We start from the raw sequence: 26,639 nt of genomic DNA, 5'->3' as shown, positions 1-26,639 counted from the left end.
TGATGTATATGCGCGATGATGCGATGGCTTCATGTTTCTACAAGTAGTACTGCGACTACGACGATGCTGGAACACCCTGCATGTTTCCGTAGTCCTCCTTCAGGGCCTCACCACCGACCTCTACTGGTTTACATTCTTGTAGAACATACATCATGCGTCCCCAAGACGTGGTGCTGGTGTTTCTCCAAGCGTGCATCGTGCCCCTCTGGATCGCAACATCTCCCCTCTTCATCAACCTTGTCTCTCCCGAGTCCAGTACCAACTCCATCTCACCTTCCAGCACGACACCGTAGTCAAGAGAGACTGTGCGATGCATAGGTGAAAGATGACCAGGGGCTACATCTACAAAGCGTAGCACTGTTCCTCCTCCAACGACCAGACCTGGAGATGACTCGAGGTAAGGCTTGTAAACCGCGAGGTCGGCGTCTTTGTTCAGATCGACGGGAAATCCTTTGGTAACGTATCCAAGCCGGAAGTCGGCATTGGGGATGTGGTCGACTTTGGCTTCTTCTGGGACTGCATCGGAGAAGATGGCTTTCTTGGTGGTGGGATCGTGGGTTGTGATGAAGCGGTTAATCTTGGGAAGGTCATTGGCGATTTGGGGTTTGGAGGCCATTTTTTGGAGGTGATCTGGGGGTATAGAGAGGTAACTGAGCGTCAAGATTATCTGATTGTAGTGTATGAATACAGACGCTTCGTGTGATTGGAAAGAAGATTCAAGACCTGATGATCATGAACATCTCAAACGCGTCGCGCTGAACCCGTCTAGTGAACTCATATACAGGATCCCGATGTGGAGGGCAGAGACCCTGCATCCGCCATCTGCCGGCGCAGGCTCGGTATATCCCGTGCGGGGTTCTGCATAGCACACATGCTTCCCCAACCGTTTTGAATAGAGTTGTTGGATGGGGTTGTACGAAGGTCTTCGGGTTGGAGTGAGATGTGAGCAAGCGACAACTACTGCCACTGTTCGGGAGTCAAGATGACGCGTGTCCTGCTTATCGATTGACGGACGCGCTTGCCCACTTCCGTACTAGACCGAACGCGTACGGCCGAAGGGCTGAAGGTTGTCCCGCGAAGTTTGGACTGGACGCGATCAATAGCTGCGTCAACTTCAGCCGGATAACCATGGAACACTCAGTCTCCACTCTCGACCATTGCCGTGTTCAGCTCCGGACATATTAGCTTACAGGAGTTGATGGGATGTGGAGGAGCTGTATCCGAGATGGTAATCCCCACCTACACAATGTCTCGCGAGCTTAGGTTCGGGTTAATGTTGGTAACTGTAGTCTGGAATCTGAGTATTGCGAGTTGGATATCGTGTATCGCTCTTTGCTAACAAGTCGACCGAAATCTTGACACCAGAATACCTAAGACTCACAACACAATGGCAGACAATTACGCATCGCACTTCGGTGTCAACAACATCCCATACGGTATCGCAAGCTCTTCGAAGCGCTCTGCACCACAGTGTGCCACGCGCATCGGCGACGAGGTCATCTTCCTCGCAGAGCTCGCGGAGCATGATTCCCTCAAAGCCATCTCAGCACCGCTGTCCTCCATCTTCCGCGAATCCACGTTGAACACATTTGCCGCGCTGGGGAAGGACATACAAAGTCAAGTACGCTCGGCGATACAAGAAGCATACAAGAGCAAGTCACACGCCAATTACACAGAGAACATCAGCGACGTCACCCTCCATATGCCAGTCAGTGTTGGTGACTTCACAGACTACAGCGCTTCAGCGAACCATGTTCTGAATGCGGGAGAAGCGGTGCAAGGAGTTCGCGCCTACCCACCTGCTTTCATGAAATATCCCGTGGGCTACGCAGGCCGGTCAAGTTCAATCACAGTCTCAGGGGCACCCGTTACAAGACCTCTGGGTCAGTTCATCGAGGACTACACCGTTCCGGAGAAGAAGATCATATTTGGCCCGTCACGGGGCTTGGACTATGAGATGGAAATCGCGGCAGTCATCGGCAAACCTGTTCAAGCTGGAACTTATCTGAACGCAAAGGACGCGGATGACCATATCTTCGGACTAGTTCTGCTGAACGATTGGAGCGCGAGAGATATCCAAGGCTTAGAGATGAATCCGCTGGGGCCTTTCAACGGAAAGAACTTTATGACTTCAATCACCCCTTGGGTCGTTACGCTAGAAGCATTGAAGCCCCATGAGGTCTCGGCCCCGCCTCGTATGGAGCCTGTAGCTTCCTTCATGGACGATCCCAACAGCATCAATTACAACATCCAGCTTGAAGGTCAGATCATCCGAAACGGTACTCATACTACGACCTGCAAGGTTGGCTTCGAGACGATGTACTGGACCTTCAGGCATATGTTAGCGCACCACACTATCGGCGGCTGTGGACTCCGCACGGGAGATCTGGTAGCTAGCGGGACAGTGTCGGGCGAACAAGAACATGAACATGGATGTTTGCTCGAACTGACTAAGAACGGCAAGGCTCCAAGCAAACTGAGCGATGGATCTGAGCTACGCTACCTCAATGATGGGGACGAGGTGCGCTACACAGGTGTTGTTGGAGATGGAAGCGCTGGTGTCGGGTTTGGAGTATGTGTTGGCACAGTGAAGCCCGCTCGGAAGGTTTAAGAGCTTTCGGATGCAAGTAGGCTGAGCAATCTTGGTCTATCTTCTGGGTGGGTTGACCAGTGGTTGGGTAGCGCCCTGGTTAATAATTGGTCGGCAAGCGTGGTACAGATGCGAGTGGCTGCATACTACCACCAGAGAGATCATTGAATTCGAGCCTTCCAATGAATCTTCGGTCCTTTGGGCCTTGCACATTGGACCCTAAATATCTCTAGCCACACGAAGCCCAGCCTCGTGAGCTTTCTCGCACACAGCCCTTGAGTTTCAGCTTTCATCACACTCCTTGACGCCCTCAGATATTGCACTTTCAACTCTGCGTGAATTTTCCTCAACCCATTGGAGTTTCTCAACCATACGGAGGCCGGAAGAGACTGTTACACATGTGCTTCGCGCACAGCCTACCTAGGTAACCGTCTGCAGGGCTGAGCCAGCTTTGGACTTTGCGTAGACACAGCAACCACAACCATGGCAGAGTAAGTGCGATACAACCTTGCTCGAAATGTTGCATGTTTACAATCAAGTCCTAACATATCATCCAGACTCTCTCAGACTTACCTGCCGGATCGACCATCGAAGCTCGCGTTCGGGAAACGTCTTTCTCACAAGTTCAAGCCAAAGAAAGGGAGACCCAAACAGTCGATAACCGAGTCTTCTCCCGTCACGCCTAATGCCAGTCATCCTCAAGTTGCACTGCCAGTGTCTTGCGCGCGAGAACCACATATGGCTGACCACGTGCGCACGCGCCGGATTACGTCACAGCCCGCCCCACGATCACTTCTGAAGACTCGTCCACAAACACAACAAAGCGGAGTTGTCCAGCCTGGAAGAAATCTCAGCATCGCTTCGCTTGTGCTTCCCGAACCACACCTTGTGTACCCAATCTCCGCGCAACCATCTTCGTACGATCCTTTACAGTCGGATGAACAAGGCGACGTGCCCCGGATACATAGGAAGGAACCTCCACAGTTGACAGTGAGAGACGCACTCACCGAGCAGTGGGGGAAGCTGCGACTGCCTAATGTGCCAGTTGCACCTGCCGACTTGTCAACGTCTAGTAGTGCAACAAACTTCTCACTTCCCCTCCAATCTTCCACCTCAACCAAGACCGTAGCCGCCAAAGCAGCATGGAACAGAATGGCGGTCTCAAATCCCATCTTGCCAAGCTTTCGAGAGGAGCCGCATTCCCAAACGACACAGCCGGGTGTGAATCGCCCTCGTCAGGGCCAGACACATAGCGAACCCATAATGATCGACGATGACAGTGAACTTGATGCGACTGCAGGCTCGAACCGCCCTGGAGGCAATTTCGACAACACAAACTTCTTCCAGTCAGGCGGATTATCACGACAGTCGCTGAATCGACGACGAACTCGGAAGGCAAGGTTTCTAAGAAAGAGGCCTGACCACCGATCTCAAAGTCCTGATTCATCGAGCAGTGGCTCTGAAGATATGCTAACACCCGATAGCTCGGACAGCTCAGAGACTTCGGAGTTTGAACTTGCAGCTCGTGTTGCGCAAATCGAGACCCAGAACCCAATCCGAGCTATCAGATGTACACACGGGTGGGGGGCTCCACGGGGAGACACAGATTACGCAGCTCAAGAAGAGCAAGACCGTCTGTTGGCTGAGCATCTACAACGGGAAGAGGATGCGACCTATCAAACCACAGCGTCGCGCATTGCGGAAGGGCCTGTATCATCTGCACCTCGAGCTGCGTCTCCTCGGGTACCGTCTCAAAAGAGTGGACGCTTGGCCAGTTTGCGGCGGGCCATTACCAACATCGGCACACGAGAGCATCCTATCGATCTAGACCCCGAACCCGACGAGGCCAAAGTTGTTGTTCCAGAAAGGGCGCGAATCCAAGACTACGTGGCGCTGTATGGAGAGCCTATGGATATCGATGGTGCATCGCCTTTCCATCAATACAACGCAAGGCCGATCGATACGCCACAGGCTACGAGCACTTACGTAGACGAGAGAACGCATCTGCGGAGTCGTGATTGCGTCGTCTGCGGCGATAGCGTTCATGTTGTCGACCTACCCTCTCTTGCTGAATGCGATCATCGACCGGAGACGTGTGCGGACTGTTACTCAGGATGGATAACCGCGCAGCTCCAAAGCAGTAGCTGGCGCGAAGCCAAATGTCCAGGGAGCAAATGCGAGACAGTGCTGTCATACCATGAGATCCGGCTATACGCGCAACCGGAGATCTTCCAGCAATACGACACATTTATCGCCCGAGCAGCTTTCAGCGAAGATCGTAAGTCGTAGCAACAACACTTTTAGATTTCAAAAGCTGACAATGGCACAGCCAACTTCCGATGGTGTCGAGCGTGTGACTCCGGTCAGATCCACATGAGCGGTGTCGAAGGCAATATCTTTACATGCGTAGCATGTGGACACAAAGTCTGTATCATCCACGAGAACACATGGCATGAAGGCGAAACTTGTGAGGAGTTTGAATATCGATCTTCCGGTCGCAAGGAGCGAGACCAGAGAGCACAAGAAGAAGCGAGTCTTCAAGCGATCGGGAAGCTGACCAAGAAGTGTCCCGGTCCCGGGTGTACATGGAATATTGAGAAGAACGATGGTTGCGACCACATGACATGTAAGTTTCGTGTTGCTTTGGACGTCAATGATCGCTTGCTGATGTTCGTAGGCTCGAAATGCCGCTTTGAGTTTTGCTGGATCTGTCTTTGCAACTACAACAACGTCAGGCGAGTGGGCAACTCGGCCCATACGACGACATGCAAGTACCACACAGGAAGACTGGTGTAGCGGTGGATGGCGGGGGATTTCATTGTAGCGAACTTTATACTTTCGCTAAGCACATGCTGGTCCTGGGAAATTCTAGCATCATCTAGCATTCGGAGTACTTACAAAGATTACGACGTCATGTCACTATCTCAGACTTCATGTCGCGACGTCAGGCACTCCACTGCAAAATTACATCCGTATAGGGCGTATTTACCAGTAGCGTCCCATGTTGATGTCACGGACTCGGGCCCTACGCGCTCCGATTGGCGCAAATTACCCCTAGCCCTGAGCAACTCCCCGAATTCATACTACTTGTCAACAAACACAAAGACTTCACCGCCGCTTTTTGTGCCATTGGTGATTCGCGCGGTGTACATAGCCTTTATGATCGTGCTGTGACGGCATTTGTACCTTTTTCAGCGGCAGTTCTTCTACTTCATATCTTGTCATCTTTGCCAAAAATTCGGCCTCATCTTTTTCGAGTCTGAACCCCTTGAAACAGCGCGTCGCCACACCCGCACCTACAGTAGCCATGTCAATGCGAGTGACGCGGTCGCAGGCCGGCAAGACGCCCCAGTGAGTGAATGCCAGGTCGCGCGTGCATACTGTGCAGACATGTGCACTAGTTGCTGACATGCATAACGCAGAAAGCCTGACCGTCCTGGCTTTGTCGAGACCCCCGGGCGCAGAAAGTCGCAACGCAAATCGCTTGCGTCCGATGTCGACGACGGATACGAATCGACGCCCGAGCCAGAGAACTTCTTGAAGCCCCTCCGATCTGCCGACAGCGATGTGAAGCACGAAGTCGAGGAGAAGAGCAATGGTCATGCCAACGGGAACGGACACGCCAACGGCTACACGAATGGACACACGAATGGAAACGCAAATGGGCGCACAAAGAGTGAAAAGGAGATCGTCGAGCTGGACTACAAGATGGAGGCGGAAAAGTTCTTCTCGCCAAAGGACAAGTCCGGCCTTCACGAGTTCGGAGGCGCCATTGGCATGAGCAGCATGATGATCTGCTTCCCAGCGCTCATGTACTACATGTGGATCGGAGCGACCTTCTACGACGGCAAATTCCCTACACCGACCGCGGGCCAGAGCTACGGCGACTTCTTTGGACACATGTGGTATCTGGTAAAGACCGAGGCGTTCCCGAACAACAAAGCGTGGCAGATCTACTGGTTCTTTGGACTCATGCAGATGGCCTTTTACATGCTCATGCCGGGTGTCTACCGCAAGGGCAAGGCTCTGCCTCATCTTGGTGGAAAGCAGTTGGACTACTACTGCTCGGCCATGTGGTCTTTCTACTCTAGCATTGTCATCATGTTGACCCTCCACTTCACTGGTGTCTTCAAGCTGTACACTCTGATTGACGAGTTCGGCCACATCATGAGCGTAGCCATCCTTTCAGGCTTCCTCTGCTCGACAATCGCATACGTCTCAGCTCGCGTCCGCGGCGCTGACCTTCGGATGACTGACAACCCCATTGTCGACTTCTTCCTCGGTGCGGAGCTCAACCCCAGGCTCTTCGGCATTCTGGACTTCAAGATGTTCCTCGAGGTCCGCATTCCGTGGTTCATCCTCTTCTTCCTTTCGCTCGGTACCTGCTTGAAGCAGTACGAACAGTATGGCTACGTATCCATAGAAGCCATCTTCCTGCTCTTTGCCCACTACCTGTATGCCGGCGCCTGCGCAAAGGGAGAGCACCTCATCATCACAACCTGGGATATGTACTACGAGAAACTTGGCTTCATGCTCATCTTCTGGAACATGGCTGGTGTGCCTCTGTCGTACTGCCACTGCACCCTGTTCATCGCCAACCACCACCCTTCCGAATACCAGCTCCCAACCTGGTTCACCGCTCTCCTCACCCTCGCCTACCTTGGCGTTTACTACATCTGGGACACGACCAACTCGCAAAAGAACCAGTTCCGTCAAGAGGAGCGTGGTGTTGTCGACGAGCGCACTACCTTCCCCTACTTCAAGTACGGACGCATCGCCAACCCCAAGACTATCCAGACATCGCATGGCAACAAGATTCTGGCTGACGGCTGGTACGGCAAGGCGCGTAAGATTCACTACACGTGCGATCTGTTCTTCGCAATCAGTTGGGGTCTTATTACCGGCTTCAGCAGCCCGTTCCCATGGTTCTACTCGGTTTTCTTTGCCGGTATGATCATCCACAGGGCGCTGAGAGACATTGAGAAGTGCCGGGAGAAGTACGGCGAGGCATGGAAGGAGTACGAGAGGCAGGTGCCTTATTTGTTCATTCCGGTAAGTCTAGCATTTCGCGTCTTGACTGATTCATCGCTAACATATCTGCAGTACGTGTTTTAAGTACATACCGGACCGTCGCTTTGATCTTTTACCATCTCGCGAGTCTTCGGACACCTTTTACTTGACGGGACCATTTTGTAGTATACCATAGCATTCTTCTCGCATTTCGACGGTCGTGACTAGGGCGGGATAGCATTGTAATGGTTGTGATGGTTGTAATGGCAGTAATGGCAGTAGTAATGTATGATGTAGCAATTAGCTTAGGCCCAACTGATGTGACACGATGCGCCATCCATGTGTCTGTCTACCTAGGTAGACACGCGAACCCCTACCCGTGCCAAGCCTTGCGTCAGCGTGCGTGCGGGCCAAAAGTTCAGACCCTCACGCCTCGTATCCGCAAAGTGTCCTCCCCTCTCAGTCCAACCCAACAACCCACACAAGTCGCCCTCCCAGCGCACCACCACGCACCATGGACGCCCTCAAATCCGCCATCCAACCCATAACGCACAACCTGCCCCAACCCATCGCCGACGTAGGCATCTCGCTCCTCGGCCCCAAATGCTACAAGACGCTCATCTACAACGTCGACATCACCGCCACGGAATGCGTCAAACTCGCCATCTCCAAGGGCCTCGGCATCGGCATCATCGGCGCCTCCTCCATCGTCAAGATCCCGCAGCTCCTCAAACTGCTCAACTCGCAGTCCGCCGACGGCCTCTCGTTCCTGTCCTACCTCCTCGAATCAAGCAGCTACCTCATTAGCCTTGCGTACAACGTCCGCCACGGATTCCCGTTTAGCACGTATGGCGAGACGGCGCTTATTCTTGTGCAGAATATTGCTATTGCGAGTTTGGTGCTCAAGTACAGTGGACGGGGTGTGGGCGTTGCGGGATGGATTGGGGGGTTGGCGGCGGCGGGCGCGGCGCTGTTTAATGACCAGTGGGTTGATAATGAGAAGTTGAGCTTGTTTCAGGCGACGGCTGGTGTGCTGGGTGTTGCGAGCAAGGTGCCTCAGATTCTGACGGTGTGGAGTGAGGGTGGGACGGGCCAGTTGAGCGCTTTTGCTGTAAGTTTTCATGTTTCTACGTTACAGGAGATGGGTTTACTAATATGGTGAACAGGTCGTCAACTACCTCCTCGGATCCCTATCTCGAATCTTTACAACTCTCCAGGAAGTCGACGACCCACTCATCCTCTACGGCTTCATCGCTGGTTTCGCCCTCAACGCTATCCTGTTCTGTCAGGTCGTATACTACTGGAACGCGCCCGCATCTAAGAAGACAGAGTCGAAGAAGTTGGAAAAGCCCATCGCGGCCGACAGGAAGGAAATGGCGCGTGCCGTCTCGAGCGGTGCTACGCCGTCGTATGCGAATGCCGCGGGCAAGAGTCCGAGCACAAGACGCAGGGGATAGGCTTATCTCTCTGTTGCTTCTTTCTTGGGGATGTGGGCTGTTGAATTAGTAGATGTAATACAGACTTCACTTGCGCGACGTCTTGATCACGCTGGGGTGAAGATTACACGTATGTTCAATACACTAACATGCTAACATATGCTTAATCGCATGTCTAGAAAACAACTCCGGGCGTTCTGCTAAACAAGGCTTTTCGATTTCTTATCAAATCTGCTGAGGCGCCGTACTTATAGCATGTGGCGGTGGCATTGGTGGAGCGCCTCTGCTATCCGCCAAATCTCCCGTAGGCGACATCGTCCTCTGCTGGTTTGGTATGATGGTGTTGACTGGAGGCGGTGGTGTGGGTACTGGGGAGAGACCCACTGGTGGATGGTATCCAGTGTCTGTTAGCCTCCCAGATACTGGGTTGTACACGCCAGTCCTTGCTTGCAACTCGTAGTTGTCGTCATCTTCTGAAGACGAATAGTCGTAAGTGTCCATTTGACGTTGGCGCGCAACATCTACTGCGAAGGGATTCGTAGCCGGCAACTGGTTCTGGTATGTGTGCACCTTCGACGTCATGGTGGATCCCATCGTGCCGGTTCGGTAGTTGCTTGATGCTGCTGTATCGCTGCGATCAACGCCATACTGCGATCCTGATTCCTGGCGTCGGCGTTGCGAGTTGTGGATCTGTTGGCGGAAGACGTTGCCCGTGTGGTCGCCACTACCTTCCGGCACGGCAGTCGTAGAAGAGTAACCAGACGCTTCTCCGCGTTCCTCGTCCACCGGCTTGGCCATGCGCTGCAGCGGTTGTACATCCTCATCCACCATGATCGTGGGCTGCGGCGGTGCGCGTGATGCCTGACCCCAGGCTCGAATTGGGTATGCGCGTCCCTTGCGCCATGTCTCGGAGACGGGAGGGAAGTATTGGCGGTAGGAGCCCCATGACACGAGTATGCCAAGTAGGGCGCCGGAGAGGACATCGAATGGGTGGTGACGAGCATCCATGATACGGGTTCCGGTAATCAGAGCAGCTCCGAGGGCAGGAACCATGACGAGGAATGATCTCCAGACCTCGCCCTTTGCATCGAGAACGTGTAGCTTTCCGGCGAGGTAGATAGAGAGGTAGAAGAGGCCGGCGAAGGAGACTGGAGGGAGTTAGTAGATGCTTTATTTGTGCGGTTGTGTCGCATACCGCTGCTGTGCCCAGAGGGGAAGCTCTTGAAGCCATCTTGTAGAATGTAATTGTCGGTCTGCGTGCAGATGTCGATGGTTTGTAATGCGTAATTTGCACGGTTGACCTTGGCTTCATCGACGAGGCAGCGGCTGATCAGATCCGGCCGCGGCTTGCCAATGGCGTTCTTCAAGGCTCCTGTGATGGTGAAGGCGGCGCCAATGCTCAAGCCAAGGCCAAGGATGCCACAGTTCAACTCCCACAACCGATCCTTGAATCGATATCTCCCTGATAGGCGCTTGATGCCAGCCCTGCCTGCGGGCATTGTCGTCTGGTGTGAGAAGAGCCCATCGATGACCATGGTGTAGAGTGCGATGACCGCAGCGGGAGCGAGGATAACGTAGACGCATAGCCACGGGACGGGTACGCGCTCATGTTCGGCGAACGGGTAGTGCAGGGTGTAGTTTTCGAGGGCGAAGTGCTGGTGGAAGGGAGGGATCTTGTCGACAATGGTGAAGGTTATCATGAGAACACTATGGCTTTGTTAGCCGGATCGAGCTGGGAAGGAGGTCGTGTGACGCGGAGCGGGTGGGCTTGCAGTATGATGAGGTAGTCGCCAATATATCTGTGCTGGTCAGTTTCTAATGCTCTTATGCATGCATAGTTGTACGCACGAGAAGATGACCTTCTTGGGAAGGCGCTTCTTGGAGAAGGGAAGGCGCTCAGGGAGCTGTTTCGACGTCCAGTCGTCCATGATGCGCTACAGGACCCAGCCAATCGCGGATGCTTCGTTGCTGTCTCAGACTCAATGGCAGTCGACTGCTCTAGTATCGTAGTATTGAACTATGCGAAAATGTAGGCGTGAATGTTCTCGGGGGTCCGCAAACGACGGCACCAGACATGCGACCCTCCTGGGGGATGGCGCAGGGGCGGAGAGGAGAAGGAAAGGGAAATGCAAGGTCAGCGAGAAGATAAAAGACAGTGGGGTTGGTCAGAATGCAGTGGTTGTCCCCGGGTCAGCAACGCCGTGGGCAGGGAGGATGTGTAGAAGTGCAGGGCCGACTGCGCAGCGTCTCCGTGCTCAGCTTGTGGCTGTGAGGATTGAGCTGACGCGCTCCCAGACTTGGCTCACTCCACAGCAGCAGGGCTAGCCGCCTCGAGATCAGCGCCAATTCAACTCGGCCTTGGTACGCGGAGCATTATTTCACGTTACGTCGCGATAAGGTTCGTGTGATATGCATGCGGCAGCGTCTCTAGTAAGGCCGGCCGCATGCCCGGCAGGCGATGGCATCCGAACCGAGCTGTAAAAGAAATACGGTATGGCAACAATGGGCCTGTTCCATGTGGCGCATCCAGCGGAAGCGGCGATCGCTTAGCGCCATGGCGATCAGCTTATTCTTCCACCGCCTCAGGGTCCGACTCTCTACATCTATTCCTGTATCGCCATGTTTTCCTTATTCGCCAGCGAGAAGCCCCAGCCCAAAGCCGCCGAGGTTGCCATCCAGAGGGTCTCCAACATCACCGCCACCCAGCTGTCCCGCTTCGAGCGCCTTCCCAAGGTCCAGCGCTATGCCATCATAGGCGCTGCCTCTGTTGGCGGACTATCCATCCTATGGGCTTTGACTTCATCTTCAAAGGCTGCCAGACGGCCTCCGATTCCGTCTCCCAGGGATTCCCTGCTACCGGATCTGTCTCCCGAAGACGCTGCAGAACTTCCATACCATCCAGCTGCACTGCCCGGAGCCCGCGATGTCGATTCACCTTGGGGTACTATCCGCGTGTATGAGTTCGGCCCCAGAGATGGAGAAAAAGTTTTGCTCATCCATGGCATCTCGACTCCGAGCATTGCCTTGACCGACCTGGCACACAAACTGGTTGGCAGGGGCCGACGTGTCATGCTTTTTGGTGGGTCCTCCTTGCTGTCACTGCTAGTCTTTGCCCCATCACTTTCCTCTTCGCTGTTTCAAAGCCGTGAAACCAAACACCGTCTTCCTGAACATGGAAAAGATGGTTTTTCTGTGCAGCTTCTATGATCGCCACATCTGCATGCCCCACGTTGAACCGGGCGCAGGACTGTGTCATGGGGTTCCTTGCTTTGCCCGTTTCGGAAAGGGGCCCGCCAGCCCTACCAACGGTGAACCACGTGCACTGCAGATGCGATTACCGAACTGCATCGTGGACAGTCCGTGCTATGCTACAACATAATCATACTAACAATCTCAACAGACCTCTTTGGTCGCGGCTACTCTGATGGCCCTAACCCGGACACAACCAACTATGACTCCAGCCTCTTCACCAGCCAGATCTTGCTCGCTCTGCAATCTTCGCCCATCCACTGGTCACATTTCACCATAGTCGGCTACTCTCTGGGAGGCGCCATCGCTGCAGACTTCACATCGTACTTCCCCTCGCTGGTCCGCGGGCTCGTTCTCGTCGCTCCCAGTGGGCTCATCCGCAAAAACCGCATTTCCATTTCCAGCAAAATGCTCTACAACAGCTCCTGGATGCCGGAATGGATGGTACGCAAGTTCGTCGCAAGCAAACTATGGACAGGACGCAAAGTAGTTGAGAGCGACCCTGAAGCAGTAGAGAATGCCGAGACTACCACGGTTGCGAGCGAAGGAGACAAGACATATCTGAGCAGCAACCAAATGCTCTTGCCTGGCAACCCGCACTCTACCGTCTCTTCCGTCGTGGATTGGCAGATACAAAACCACAAGGGGTTCGTGCCAGCCTTCATATCGACCATCCGTCATGCGCCCATCCAGAATCAACAAGAGCGCTGGGCTGTCATCCGCGAAAACATCGAGAACCGCGCCGGCCCACTAAAGGAAGTCTGGCTCATCCTCGGCGAAACAGACCCCGTTATCAACGCCGACGAAGTCACCGAGGACGCAAGAGCAGTACTGGGTGAGGAAAACGTCAGGGTCAAGGTACTCGACGGTGTAGGCCACGAAGTCGCCATCGAGCGAGCAGATGACATTGTCAGGGCCGTAAGAAGGGTGGGTAGTAAGCCCGAGGAGGTCAGGGAGGTACAGGAAGTAGCGCCTGAGGTGCCTGAAAAGGACCCGAAGCCCGAGAAACCCGAGAAGGCTGAGAAAGAAAAGAAGGATAAGAAGGAGAAGGAGAAGAAGAGCTCGAGTCGGAGGAAGCACGGCAGCTCACATGCTGGCTCTAGCGCGAAATAGGACTGACGCCCAGTATTGAGATGGTTCACGAGGCCAAAGAATGTACAAGAATATATAACAATAACAATTTCACAACGCTTACATGCGACTCAAATTTCTCAACAAAGCTGAAAGTATGTGACGTGAAAGTTTCATTCTCAAGTATATACAAGAAGCCAATTTCCACCCATTTCCCCCTCACCCTTAGTCCATCTAACCACTCCACACAGCGGGGCCGGGAGGAGTGTAGCTAGTAGGAACCGGGTAGTAGATGTTGAGCTGAATGCCCTTGTCGTCCGCCTTGTACGCGCCCGGGAAAGCAACCTTGGGTCCCGGCGTTCCACTGCCGCCGTTCTCAACCTTCAACTGCGCACACGAGATGTAGAACTGCGCACCACCGACCGTGGACGCAGAGTGCACAGCAATATGCTCAACGCGCATGAGGTATTCGCCCGAAGGAAGGGATTTGGGAAGTGTGACGTCGACTTCTTGCTTGCCTGTGAAGTGATCATGTCAGCGCAACGTTCGTTGAAGGGTGAAAGAGAAGTGAGCGTACCGTTGCTCGGCCAGTTCATCTGACCACCAGAAAAGGTAGCGCCCTGACTGAAGATCTTGAACCACACATCGCCGCTTCCGTCCCAGGTCGCAGCAGTCTTGCCCTCGGGGACCTTGGCGAGGTAGAATTGGAGAGGGCCCGGGTGCGAGATGCTGGATGCGGCTGTGAAGCCGACGGAGTCGCCGGCGTTGACGGTGTAGGTCTTTGAGCCTGTACCGGGGGCGAGCTCGTAGCAGCGGATGGCGTCGGCGGTTACGTCTGTTGTGGGACCTAGATGGGGTGTTAGATGGGTGTTTGGAAAGAGAAGTGATGGGTATGAATGGGGAGGCGTACCGTTGGACTGGTAGTTGGCGGTCTTGCGGACGTATTGCCATAGACCGGTCTTTTCGCCCTTGACGACGAGTTCGGGGAAGGTGTAGTGGGCGCTGGCCGTGCTGGCGACAGCGAGAAGGGTGGTGAGGACGGAGCACTTCATGGTTGGTTACTGTGAAGAAGATGTGATGATGGGTATCTTGATGTCTATACGAAGTACCAAAGCCCCCTCTATATATACGACCATCCTGCTGGCTTAGCAGTGGAGCCGTCACACATCCAGATTCTTCTATATTGCAGTACTATGCGCCCCAGACTCAGGCGTGTGGTACTTCATTTTTTCGCCGCCTTGCGCACGAGTAGGTCGATAATGTTCCGGCGGGTAAAAGAGATGGTAGGTGATGGGGGCGTTGCCGAACCGAGGTGTTGAAACGCGAGACCCAGTACAATTAATTCATGAGAAACATATGGATGTTTAGATGAGGTTAGTGGCGCTAGCATGTAGTCATTGGTCGGCAAGCAGCGTCCCCCTGTCCGGTAGTCGAAACACATGACCCGGTTCCGATATTGCGACAGGCGGCTTTGCCATCCTGGTAGATTGAATGGCGTCTCTAGTTGCACCACAAGCGTACGTTGGATGGAGGCGACTACTCGAAGCGATGCACATTGGCTGCTAGAATATATTGAGCGTGTGGACTGCAGTATCGTGGCGGCATGGAAGGACTTGAAGAAAACCCGGGACCAAGATGCGAAACACTATGGACATGAAGCTTGTTTTCGTTAAATCCGATCGCGACCTTCTAGATGCGTGATAATGACATATGATACAGTGGGGTATGGAAACATGTACCTGTTGATCGAGCGATCGTCAACGGGTGAACGGGAACGGTGAATGTGCTTGCCTGACAGCGAGCATGCAATGTGGGTCTCCCAGGTACGCCAATCTCAGGCGTTTCGTCTGCTCTCGACGAGAGCCAATTGCTTCTGCTCCTCTGCCTCGAACTCGCCGGCTTCGTAGTACAGATCCTCTTCGTCAATGTCGGCATAGCCGAAAATGCTGCGGTAAATACGCTCTCCAAGTCCCTTCTTCTGGGCCATGGCGAGTACCATGACAATGGGAAGGTGCCAGATGCTAGCCCAGAACAGACCTCTAGCAGTTCCTTTCTGTCCCTCAGCCCTCCAGAACTGCCAGGCTTTGAGTGCCATCCAGCCGTTGACGACGCTACTCGTGGCTACGTAGCTCCAGTCGGTTACGCCGCAATATGACAGACCGATGCAGACAGGAAACATCAGAATAGAGTATCGCAGTGCGACACGTCCATTCATTCCAGGGTTCACCCAGGCTGTCATGCGGTAGCCCGCGTTCTTGTACTCGTCGCGGATGGCCCAGCTCAAGGCGTTGAAGTGGGGGAACTGCCAGGCGTACAACAACGCAGCGCACAGCCATCCTCCAGCCGAACCCTCACCAAACAGCAGTTCTTCCCAAGTTCCGTCATGGGCGTACTGACTCGCTGCAGCCGTCCAACCCATGAGCGGCGGAATGCCTCCCACGATCGCGCCCACCCAGGTGTTCAGTATGTGCATGCGCTTCATGGGTGTGTACACGGCCGCATAAAGGGCGATGTTGGCGGCGCCAAGGAACGCTGTCGTGGGGTTGACGCCATAGTAGAGGGCGCCGGTACCAAGCACCCCGCACGCGACGGCGAAGATGATGGCGCCTCGAGGGCTGATAAGCTTCCGAACGAGAGGCCGGTTGCGCGTACGACTCATCTTAGCATCGTGTGCGGGCTCCATGATCATATTGAAGGCGTTTGCGGATGCCGAGCACAGCGCAGTGCCGGATGTGAGGAAGAAGAGTGTGAGGGTCGAGAGGGACGGAGTGGCTGTTGCTGCGGGGGCAAGCAGACCTGGTACGGGGTATAGCGAGTATGCGGCCGTTGCACTGAGGACGACGAGGAAGGAGAGGCGCGGTTTCGATAGCGAGAGGTATGTAGTCATCATGCGCTTGAGCGACTGCTGCGGGAGGCTCGAGGATATGTGTGCCAGCTTGGACGACGCATCGTGTGGTATTGGATATGCCGCCTCCGAGTTCTCTACTGCCTGCTCTTTTGCTTTCTTCCGCCGCCTATGTGGTAATACTTCTTCTGTGCCAGTTGTGCCATCCTCCTTCGCCGCTTGCTGCCCGCCTGCGTTCGCCGATTTGATAGACAGAATCGAGCTCTGTAACTCTGGCCCTGGCATCCAGAATGTGTCCTTCAGTAGTGGGTTCGCCCGGAAGTAGTCCTTGCCGAAAGCAGTACCGCTTCGTCCGGCTACTATGGCGTCGTCTCTATATGACGGATTGAAAGAAATTAGTCTCCGGGACTGCAGCGGCGCTTTTGCGAGTCTGCGCCAACATCGCAGACATAGTGAATTCGCATCCCGCGCTGCAATTGGCCGCGGCAGTATTGGTCGAAAGCTCATGGCGGCATGGGGTTGAGCTCCAGCGGGCAGTCGACATGAGAGCGATAACTTTTGGGTTGCACCTGCCAAGAGCCGAGGCGCGCTAGCCACTCAGACATCCCGCATTTCTACTCCACACTCGTCCCGTCTCCTTCTCAGCCTCACCACGTCTTGATAAGCGACTATACTCAGTCAGCACTAATATGCGCTCCTCACCGGATATCGCAAGACAGAACAAAGATTTGAGTCGCTTTTTGGCAATTATCCGACTAGGCATCAGCGGACTGGCATGGAGGTCTTTCGAGCTGGAGGCGATGCCGAATAGCACAACAGCTATAATACGCGATGCCTCGGATGCTCCATGCTATGATTACGCCACAAACATGTAGGCAACATTCAGCATAGGGCCCTAGAACCAAGTCACCTCTCGAGAAATCCTGGAATCGGATCGGAGCTTCACACCATCTTGCCATGCACATCCAACTGTTTGATTCAGACCCGTATGGCATCGCTCGTACCCGTCCTAGCCGCATTGATGCCCCCGGTCCGTAGACGCAGTATGGCCCCCACATGTTCAGCTCGGAAGAGTCCAGATATCGCGTAGTCTGCATGGTTCCAGAAACCCATGGACGGGCGTCAGCCTGCAGCAAAGCGGCGAGGCTATGTAATTCGCTGAAGACAAGTTTCCTAGAGGCTGTGTAAGCCACAAGGCTACCTTCTCTGATGTCTGTTGCCAGCGCATCGCTCCTCGCACCCGCTGAACTGTCGTTCGCATCGTCTACTTCTGATGGATCCTAATACTGTTATTGATTCGGCGTATTCCATCGGCGCAAGCGCAGCCCAGCTTTCGCTCGCTCTATTTGGAGTAGTTCAGACACTCAAAAATGCCCCCAATGAGATAGCGGATATCGGTATGTACTCTGCTTATGTGTATGGTGTAAATCGTACTCAAGAGAACTAGCGGATGAGATATCTTTGCTCGCGGGCAGCTGGCAGACCCTCGGAGAGATTCTGGATGTCCATCGCGACTTGTGCAAGCCTGCATTACTCAACAACACTCACTCGATCATATCGCGATATGAACAGGTTGCTGCAGAAATCCGTCTCCTCATCAATGAGCCTCAGAGTCTAGCGGGGCTCAAGTGGCCGCTAAAGAAACCCAAAGCAAAGGGTCTTCTGAAGAAGGTCGAAGGAATCAAGACTGCATTGATCCTAGAAATCAATGTTGTTCGACTTGCTAAAGAAGAGGTCAATCGGTCGTAAGCTTGATCGATGATATCTTGTAGACTCTGCAGTCGCTCATGTCACTAGGTATCCCACCTCCGACTCGAGCGGTCAACCGCAAGGCGCCCCAAGATTGAACCGGTTCCGTAGGATCGTGGAAAGTAGTGTCCAGGCGAACCGGCTCGTTGTAGAGAGCGCACAACAGGAAGATGAAAAACTCGAAGCTGACACACAACATCACACCTCGGCAGAACTAGACATATGGAAAAGTGGCTCTTCCGATACTGCGACATGGCTTTATCATCTTGTGTTTAGCCCCGATGAAGCGAGTCCCTCATCTCCGTTACCACAACCACCTCAGCTTCACCAAGCATTCGTGGCCGATGAAAATGCCGAAACGAACACGAAAAACTGTTACGTACAATCCTCCCAAGCTCCCATACCACCTAAGAGGCGACCTTCGGAGCCTGAAGACAAAGCCCTGATCTTATGGAGCAAACAAACCGAGCCAGGTTTAGTAGCGGATAGACTACTCTCCTCGTGGACCACGCTCTCATCCAGTCAGATTGGCCTCAGCTCGACTCGTCATCACGGCACCAAGGGTGCGGAAGATGATGAATGGAGGGAAAGTATATTGAATATGGCAGAGGCGGAGGCGGAGAAGGACGACAACTCATCTTTTGGTGAGTGGGAACAAGAGAACGCTCCTGTTGGGTCAGATGACGAAGCATTCCAGAGTGCGAACGAAGCTAGCACGATCGACACCAATGCACCCCCGTACAACTTCCGCAGCAATACCCAAAAAGCTCGTACGAGAAGTGCAAATACCGCTGATCGTTCTGATTCGTGGGCCTATACATACGGGTCGTCACCGGTTTACGGCAAACCCCCAGAGCCCCCCAGGCGAGATACTAGAGAGCCACATGTGTCATTTGGTACATCGTCTACCAGCCGTCCTCGCCGCAACAGATCCAAACAAAGAAGGCCCACCATGACTACCGTGAAACCACCGTTCTTAGAGGCCGACAGCAGGAGGTCTTCATCTCGAGTTCACACTATTCATAGTGATTCGATGGATTCAGCTCACAGTGCGCCCAGTCGTGATTATTTCGACAGTGATCATTACCGAGAGAGAGTCAGACCCGAGTTTTCCAATCCTTTCAGGCGTGGTCACGTTCCGCCATCTGTCAGTTACGGGCACACTCCTCCGCCACGGCAGGGATCTTCACACGAGCAACCACCCCCCGAGTACTACCAAGTGCCACCAAGACAAGCATATGCATCCGACTCACACTTGCCATATCCGCGATCTCCTCCGAGTCCTCAACAGGTCGCCGCGCCTGTTCCGCCATCTCCAATACCTGCTCTACAGATGCCTGCTCCACCGAGGCCTGCTCCACCGTCGCCTGATCCACCTGTGGACATGCAACATAAGACGTCTGAAAACGAGGCAAGAGAAGATGCGCTTCTCGCCAGGGTAGAAACATTGCTTCAGAAGCGCACCCAGGAACCTCGGATTGAGTATGAAGACCCGCCGTTCTCGAGACTGGCGAGGGTATTGCAAGAGCGCGAAGTTCAAAGCGAACGGGAACGAGCCAATGCGGTAACTGAGGCGCGCATGAAGCAGATGCAGGATGCTCATGAAAAAGATGAGGAGAGAATGAAGCAACTCGAAAGTCTCATAGCAGCTCAATCGGCAGAGCAGAGGCGCATGGAATCTATGTGGGAGATGGAAAGAAGGGCTATCGAAGCAGAAGCTGCAAAGCAAGCTCAAAGCGTGAGGGATCTGGCAGCGAAAGAGATCGCGGCCGCGCAAATGGCCAAAGAAACAGCTCAAACAGCCCTCGATGCTGAGAAGCTAGAAACCGAGAAACAAGCGAGGAAAAGAGCTGATGCCATGTTCAAGGCCGAAAAAGAACGAACGGATGATTTTCACAAATTGCAACTGCAGCGTTACGAAGAGCTACTTCAAGGGCTACGAGAGCAGCTGCTGAACTCAAAGCATGAAAGCGATCGGGCTATAAGACGTACCCAAATCGCGGAAGGCAATCGCACCGTGGATGTAACAGAATATGCGACAAGCAAACGAACCCCACTTTCGATATCGGCCTCTTCTTCATTCATAGACAGTTTCGCACACTTGGATACGAGGCCCGGTCGGAATAGCTATCACGACCGGCCCCTAAGAAGTTCCCGTCGCCACAGCTTTCGTAGCACCACAGCCTCATTGCATGCTTCGCGTGCTTCATTTGGTGGCACAGGCACATCGGACGGTACTTCGAAATCTCAGCAGGTGATCATATTCCCTGCAAAAGCCGACCGACGCTCCCAGAGGATGCACAAGCTACAGAAATCGTTGACTAGATTTGGAATTGAATCTGATTTTGAAGATCCAGAAGACCTGCATCAATTGCACACCAACCAGCTTGTACAGTATGACTACGACAACACGAATGATCAGTCTGTTAGAAGTACCATCTTCTGGGAGGCGTCTGCGCTCAATCTAGGAAGTGAGCTTCTGCTCACTATGAGGCAAGCTGGATGGAGACCATCCTACACTCGCATATCAGGTAAGGATCCGTCCCCAAAGTCACTTATCATCGTATTGACAATGCCTAGAGAAGGGCCAAACTCACTTTTTAGGAAGTCAACCGGTGCATACCTACTTCTTCGATCCCGACTACGAACCGCAGTTTTCTCCCTCTGAGACCGTACCAGGCAAGGAATCGATCACTATCCAGAAAGCCCTCGTGGAAGAATATGCGCTGATCGAACTGGGCTTCAAATTTCATACCAACGACACGGGAGTCTATATTCTCGATGGCAGATTGACATATGTAAAGAATTTCGCTCATTGTCAGTACAACGCTCACGCTAACGGTCCGTAGAATGATATCGAGACGCTGATCGAACGGTCATTTCTGATGCGAGAAAACAACCATCGACGACTACACCGCCAGCTACAGTGGCACTTCGACAAGGATCCTGAGGTACCCTTAAGTGCCTACCCGGCTACGTATGCGCCATCAGTGCACTCCATACCGTCTGTGTACTCTGGCGAGAACTCCACTGCCTGCGATGACACCGACACAGAGACGCGAGACAAAAGAAACCCAAGCTCAGCAGGTTCTGATGCCGATCAATCAGAGATTGGCGATGTCAGTAGATTCCTTGTCCCTCGATCTGCGGTGTCAAGAAGATCAGCAGCGCCGTCGTCGGTGGCTTCACGCACTTCGAAATCCACGAATCCGTATCGGAAGTATATGAACGCGGCGGAGGATAGCGGGACCGAAAGTGTGCCCAGGTCATCTCGTTCTCCAAGTCACTTCGATTGAGGGCGTATGTGTAGATATTAAGTTAGACGCACAAAGGAGTGTATAGAGGAGTACCACTGTCTATACAAAAAGAGCGCGCCTCACTGCTCTCGTGGCTCTGTAGCCTCTGGCTCTAACGCATTCACAATTATCGTGAATCCATCGTGTAAAAAGAGTCAAACACTGATATCCGCGTCTATCCTGCGTACCTCGTAGAATGTGTTCGCGCCATGAGTAGTTGCCCAGGTGGTCTTCCGCTAGCCCATGACGCAATCGGCATCCCGAGAATCGGTATCATTCCGAAGCAACACCCAAAACTTCGTGTCGCAGCATCACGCCTTCTACAAGCCACCTTGACACGTCTGCGCTCTAGTTTCTTTGCGCATTCTGTACATGCGCTTCAAGCACTTCCTCGCCCTATCAGACCCACGTCTTTACACCCTCGCCAACTTCCGCGTCCGGTCCCATTGGCGCACCATGGCCGCCGCCCCGCCCCCAGATCGCCCGATAAAGCTGCTGATGCTCCATGGCTACACGCAATCAGGATCACTATTCCAAGCCAAGACCGGCGCACTGCGCAAGACATTACAAAAAGCCTTCCCCAAAGGCATCGAACTTGTATACCCTACTGCGCCGATACGTTTAACCCCCGCCGACGAATCGTTCCTAGCGGGAAACACAAGTAAAGATGGCGAGGGCAAAGATGCAAAGGACGGAGAGGAGCAAGAAATCGATGCATGGGCTTGGTGGAGGAGGAAAGGCACGGGGGAACCATACACATACGAAGGCATGGAGCAAGGGCTGGAGCGCATCGCAAGCGTGTTGAAAGAACAAGGTCCTTTTGACGGTGTCGTGGGATTCTCACAAGGTGGAGCAGCGGCAGCTATGGTCGCGAGTTTGCTCGAGCCAGGCCGTCGCGCCGCATTCGAGAAGCTGTATCCTGAGGGCGGTATGAGGTTCCCAGAGTCTTTCGAAGAGGACACCGGGTACATGGAGGGCACAATACATCCGCCGTTCAAGTTCGCGGTCAGCTATAGCGGTTTCGCAGCGCGTGGAAAGAACCCTTATCACGCGTTCTATGAGCCTAAGATCAAAACGCCGATGCTACATTTCCTAGGTACGCAGGATGTCGTGGTTGAGGAGGCGCGCAGTCTGGCATTGGTCCAGGCTTGCGAACATAGCGAGGAGAAGTACGTTGTGTATCACCCTGGGGGTCACTTCCTACCAAGCACGCAGAAAGCTAGTGTTAATGCGTTGATTGGGTTTATCAAGGAAGTTTTGCACGAACAGCAAGGTGATGGAAAGAAGGAAGAGGAGAGTGTTGAGGATATGGATGTGCCGTTCTAATGTTGAAGGCGGACATATTTAGAGGTCTTGAGAGGGTTGATTTCTACACAGGAGCGAGGCGTTTAGGTAGACTCGCAATAGACAATATACTAAGGACGGCCGCGAACGTGCAGCTCTTAATGCCATGCAAGACGCGGGGAGCGCTGTCACAAGACCAGGCGAATGCGCACGGGCCCTCCTACCCCATTGTTTGGGTTGGCGCCTTCCATGTTTACATGAGTGCTGCCATCCCGAACACCACCACCACACACCAAATCGCGACTCCACCATGGCGCAAGCAGGCAAAGAGAATATCGCCGACGGCCTAATCGCGAATGGATCGTTCAAGGCGTCGACGCAACCTTTGAAGAAAGCAGCATTATCACCAAAGAAAAAGACGCGTAGCAAGAGTATCGGCCCTGGGGGTCTGGGGGAATTGGAAGCGCCTCCGCTGAAGGAGAGTTTTGGAAACCGCAGAAAGGTATGCTTCGTATACGGGGTTGTAGGAGTGAATGCTGACCAAATAGTCTGCGTTTATACCCGCCGTCAAGTCAATTCTAGCCTCGAACGATGAAGATGAGAAGAAGCGGCGCGAAGCGCGTCGCAAGTCACTGGGTACGTGTTTCGGGCGTGAAATTGACCTGTAGGCTTGACTAACAATTGTTTAGCAAGGCGACGCGTGTCTTTCGCCCCGGAAGCCACTCTACACACATGGGACGTAGTCGAGTACATGCGCGATGCGACCACCTCGTCCGCCTCATCGGAGGCTACACGCAGAGCCTCGAACGTCTCACAAGCATCCACACCGGCATCGCCTGCCCCTCCATCGGACCCCGCCGAACCGCCGTCTACACCACCAGAACAAGCCGAAGAGCCTCAACCAGAGCCCAGTTCGTCGCCTGAGAGCCAGCGCGCGCAACACCAAAAGAAGAACCGCCGAAGTTCAGGCATACCGCCAATGAACTTCAACAACCCCGACGACGTCTACTCCTCAAGCCCGCTAAGTGGGGACAATGCTTCGCCTGGTGGAAACGATGACGGGAGCAGCGACTCTGAGGATATGGATATCGACGATGCCACAGAAAGTCTTGGAGCTTCACCCGATGTTGAGGACTCATCGCAGAGTAGCGCTCGACTGGATGCTGCGCTACGCGAGGCTGCGAACTTGGCAGGCACTCAGAAGTTGGACTTCGACGACGATGATGGAGACATGAGCATGGAGATCGCCCAAGACGAAGTTACTGCATCTTTCAAGCCCTGGGCAAAGAAGAGCTTCGTCGCACAATATGACAAGGAGAATGCAAGCCCTCTTTTCTCCCCAGCACGCACCGTAGCCGGCGAGGACGACGACATGAGTATGGACATCACGCGTGCAGTAGGCCGCATCGTACCTCCGCCACCACAACAAAAGCAGCCGGAACAACAGCAACAACAGCGCTCAGACGCAGCGAGCTCTGACGTCGACGACGATGACATGACCATGGACCTTACTATGCCACTTGGAAGCATACAGGCGATGGCGGCATCTTACAAACCAGCAAACAGGAGGAAGAGTCTTAAGAGGAGGGTCTCATTGCTCGATGAAAACCAAGGCAGCCCTGCAAAGCGCACTGCAAGCCGGCGTACCAGTTTGCGACAGCGTCGACAATCCGAAGAGCACGGCGAAGAAGACGCGACCATGGACCTCACAATGGCAATTGGAGCGATTAAGAAAGCGCCACAGCCGGAGCCAGCTCGACGTGCTAGTGTTGGAAGCGTCGTTGATGATGCGACGATGGACTTCACATTGGCCGTAGGCAGCATTAAGAATGGCAAACAACAAGTACAGGAAGATCAGGAAGATGAGGTCGAAGATGAAGACCTTTCCATGGAGTTCACCAAGATTGTTGGACCAGGTATTAGGCGTGCCGGCAGCTCAACAACGACACCACAAACACCCGTAGAAGACACACCCGCTTCAGCAACCAAAACACCGACACCGCGAAAGTCTCCGAAGAAGTCGCCTGGGCGAAGAAGGAGCTCCATTCTGGGGGCCGAGGCCGGATCAGCGCCTCAGGCCCTGCAAGACATCACTTCCAGTACGACCGGCGATGTGGCATATCCCACCCTTGACCCTGGTACGCCAGAGATCGTCAGGCAGAAGGATATTGAGGAGGTCGAGCCTTCGCCTTTTGTGCGCCGGACTCCGCTGAGTGCGACCAAAGAGAAGGAAGCTGTCGCGACTCCTTCAAACCCTACGCCACAGAGGACACCCATGATGATTCCTGAGGACCCAATTGCAGCCACAATACTTGACCGGCGTCGCTCGTCCTTGTCCACAGTGCAGTTCAGTCCTCTGAATGCACCACGTCAGGAGCCTACACTCAAGAGCACTGCACTTCTGAGTAATAGCATCAAGCTGTTATCCACCCCACGAAAGCAAACATTAATGTCACCAGTGAAGAAGGGGATGACACCGAAGAAGTCACAGACTCCTCAAAAGCAGCCAACGCCGAAGCAGCCGACACCGACACCCAAGAAGGGGAATCTCAGGCAAAGCATGAGCCCAATGAAGCGCGTCGCTTTTGGTGAAGAGCCAGAGGAGGAGAACAACGACGAGGGTGGTGTGGCAGAAGATATGTCGGATGTTGAGCGAATCTCGTTACAAGACTTCCTGGACATGACCAAGATTCGCTTCATGGATCTTAGTACGACCAAGCGACGTCATACTGCTGCTCCTTCCGCTTTCCACGATGTGGAAGTAGAGGAAAAGGAGGAATCTCTAGATCGCTACGTTGTGGCTGGAGCGTGCACCTTGCCTGAGTACGAGCTGTACCAGCATGCATGCCACGAGATGAAGAAGTATATCTCAGACGGTCGCCACTTTGTCCGTACTATGGAGGCCAACGTACTAGAAGAGAACCCATTGCTCTTCAGCGAGTACCTCACTGCACCCCCGGACCAGCGCGCTGTCATGGACAACCAGTTCAAGAACCTCAAGACTAACGCGCGCCTCGAGGCTCGTGGAGAGTGGTATACATGGCGAAGCACGCTGCTGCACGATCTCAAAGCTGGTCTCCTCCACACCATGGACGGCTTCAACCACGACGAATCCACACTAATCAAACAGGAGCGCCTTCTTGACGAGACATTGCCTCCTCTAGTTGAGAAGAAGGAACGTCTGTCCACTGAGTGTAAGCAACTACAGCAGCGTCATGATGAACTCAACAGCTGTGACCGGGAAGAGCTTGAGCAGACGAGAGAGAAGCTTACTGCGACTGATGCCGAGTTGGAAGAGAAGAAGCTGCTTCTTGCCCAGCTGCAACAAGAGCTCGCCGACAAGGAAACAAGCATCGAGGCAGCTAAGGACCGCAAAGTCGAATGCATCCAAGAGATCAAAGCAGCGGAACGTGTACGAGAAGAGTGCCGCGGCTGGTCTACAAGCGAGGTCAGCAGTCTGAGAGGTATGTAATGCTCATTATTTGCACTACAACCCCACTAACAGCACACTAGCCAAACTCACCGCCCTTGAACAAGCCCACGGATGGAGCATAACGTCCGCTTCCTCGAACAGCATCACAATGACACACATGAACGACCTCGAACTTTACTTCGTACCTTCTGCCTTCGCCACCGGCTCCAACACACCCAACGGATCCATCTCGCTTGCCTACATCGGTGATTCAGCAACACCACATCCTCGTGCGTTGACGACAAGCAAGCGCTTCTTCCTCCAGCTCATCCGCGCACATCTTCATGGTATCCCGCAGGCGCAGACCCGTATCTCTTCGCTCCTTTCTCTTGTCAAGAATGGCTGGGCTACCGCTATTGCTGTCGCGGAGGGCGTCCGCTGGCTTGAGCACAGCTACATCACCGAAGAGTTCATCCTCTCGGACGAGCGAATGGCAATCTCGGCAAACATGCTGTTGCCGACCCTTCAAACAAAGGTGAAGGCTACCTTTGAAGTCGGCGTTAGTCTAGGCAAGGAGGGCATCGAGACCGACGTCAATATGAGAGCGGAGGTTGTCTACGGTGAGAAATACGGCGAGGAGAAGATGGGCGCGTTCTTGCGCGACTTCTGTGGGAACGAGATCAAAGAAGAAAGGGAA

At 53.7% G+C, this 26,639-nt stretch overlaps 10 protein-coding genes across 10 annotated transcripts; 6 read left to right on the top strand and 4 right to left on the bottom strand.

Annotated features, from left to right (window-relative positions):
• Positions 1–55: 55 nt before the first annotated feature.
• Positions 56–616, bottom strand: J4E92_004967 (uncharacterized protein; the record flags this gene model as incomplete). The annotated part of the gene is made up of 1 exon (XM_051496351.1): positions 56–616. The coding sequence occupies one exon, from the start codon at positions 614–616 to the stop codon at positions 56–58; it is 561 nt and encodes a 186-aa protein (XP_051353071.1).
• Positions 617–1,387: 771 nt separating this feature from the next.
• J4E92_004966 (uncharacterized protein) lies at positions 1,388–2,611 on the top strand (the record flags this gene model as incomplete). Its single annotated transcript, XM_051496350.1, has 1 exon — positions 1,388–2,611. The coding sequence occupies one exon, from the start codon at positions 1,388–1,390 to the stop codon at positions 2,609–2,611; it is 1,224 nt and encodes a 407-aa protein (XP_051353070.1).
• A 1,242-nt stretch (positions 2,612–3,853) lies between these two features.
• J4E92_004965 (uncharacterized protein) lies at positions 3,854–7,705 on the top strand (the record flags this gene model as incomplete). Its single annotated transcript, XM_051496349.1, has 6 exons — positions 3,854–3,936; positions 4,075–4,868; positions 4,920–5,216; positions 5,893–5,941; positions 6,013–7,642; positions 7,694–7,705. 6 exons carry the CDS (start codon positions 3,854–3,856, stop codon positions 7,703–7,705), a joined length of 2,865 nt encoding a protein of 954 aa, XP_051353069.1.
• Positions 7,706–8,114: 409 nt separating this feature from the next.
• J4E92_004964 (uncharacterized protein) lies at positions 8,115–9,057 on the top strand (the record flags this gene model as incomplete). The annotated part of the gene is made up of 2 exons (XM_051496348.1): positions 8,115–8,711; positions 8,767–9,057. The coding sequence occupies 2 exons, from the start codon at positions 8,115–8,117 to the stop codon at positions 9,055–9,057; spliced, it is 888 nt and encodes a 295-aa protein (XP_051353068.1).
• A 204-nt stretch (positions 9,058–9,261) lies between these two features.
• Positions 9,262–10,964, bottom strand: J4E92_004963 (uncharacterized protein; the record flags this gene model as incomplete). Its single annotated transcript, XM_051496347.1, has 4 exons — positions 9,262–10,184; positions 10,232–10,743; positions 10,809–10,835; positions 10,885–10,964. The coding sequence occupies 4 exons, from the start codon at positions 10,962–10,964 to the stop codon at positions 9,262–9,264; spliced, it is 1,542 nt and encodes a 513-aa protein (XP_051353067.1).
• Positions 10,965–11,655: 691 nt separating this feature from the next.
• Positions 11,656–13,398, top strand: J4E92_004962 (uncharacterized protein; the record flags this gene model as incomplete). Its single annotated transcript, XM_051496346.1, has 2 exons — positions 11,656–12,115; positions 12,437–13,398. 2 exons carry the CDS (start codon positions 11,656–11,658, stop codon positions 13,396–13,398), a joined length of 1,422 nt encoding a protein of 473 aa, XP_051353066.1.
• Positions 13,399–13,590: 192 nt separating this feature from the next.
• On the bottom strand, positions 13,591–14,408 carry J4E92_004961 (uncharacterized protein; the record flags this gene model as incomplete). The annotated part of the gene is made up of 3 exons (XM_051496345.1): positions 13,591–13,874; positions 13,934–14,203; positions 14,267–14,408. 3 exons carry the CDS (start codon positions 14,406–14,408, stop codon positions 13,591–13,593), a joined length of 696 nt encoding a protein of 231 aa, XP_051353065.1.
• A 782-nt stretch (positions 14,409–15,190) lies between these two features.
• Positions 15,191–16,708, bottom strand: J4E92_004960 (uncharacterized protein; the record flags this gene model as incomplete). The annotated part of the gene is made up of 1 exon (XM_051496344.1): positions 15,191–16,708. The coding sequence occupies one exon, from the start codon at positions 16,706–16,708 to the stop codon at positions 15,191–15,193; it is 1,518 nt and encodes a 505-aa protein (XP_051353064.1).
• Positions 16,709–19,334: 2,626 nt separating this feature from the next.
• J4E92_004959 (uncharacterized protein) lies at positions 19,335–20,799 on the top strand (the record flags this gene model as incomplete). Its single annotated transcript, XM_051496343.1, has 3 exons — positions 19,335–19,938; positions 20,173–20,481; positions 20,531–20,799. 3 exons carry the CDS (start codon positions 19,335–19,337, stop codon positions 20,797–20,799), a joined length of 1,182 nt encoding a protein of 393 aa, XP_051353063.1.
• Positions 20,800–21,455: 656 nt separating this feature from the next.
• On the top strand, positions 21,456–22,572 carry J4E92_004958 (uncharacterized protein; the record flags this gene model as incomplete). The annotated part of the gene is made up of 2 exons (XM_051496342.1): positions 21,456–21,459; positions 21,599–22,572. The coding sequence occupies 2 exons, from the start codon at positions 21,456–21,458 to the stop codon at positions 22,570–22,572; spliced, it is 978 nt and encodes a 325-aa protein (XP_051353062.1).
• Between the last annotated feature and the right edge of the window lie 4,067 nt (positions 22,573–26,639).

Source organism: Alternaria infectoria, assembly GCF_024043175.1.
Source record: "Alternaria infectoria strain BMP 0036 chromosome Unknown scaffold_7, whole genome shotgun sequence".
Taxonomy (NCBI): Eukaryota; Fungi; Ascomycota; class Dothideomycetes; order Pleosporales; family Pleosporaceae; genus Alternaria; species Alternaria infectoria.
This window is presented reverse-complemented; position numbering and strand designations above follow the sequence as displayed.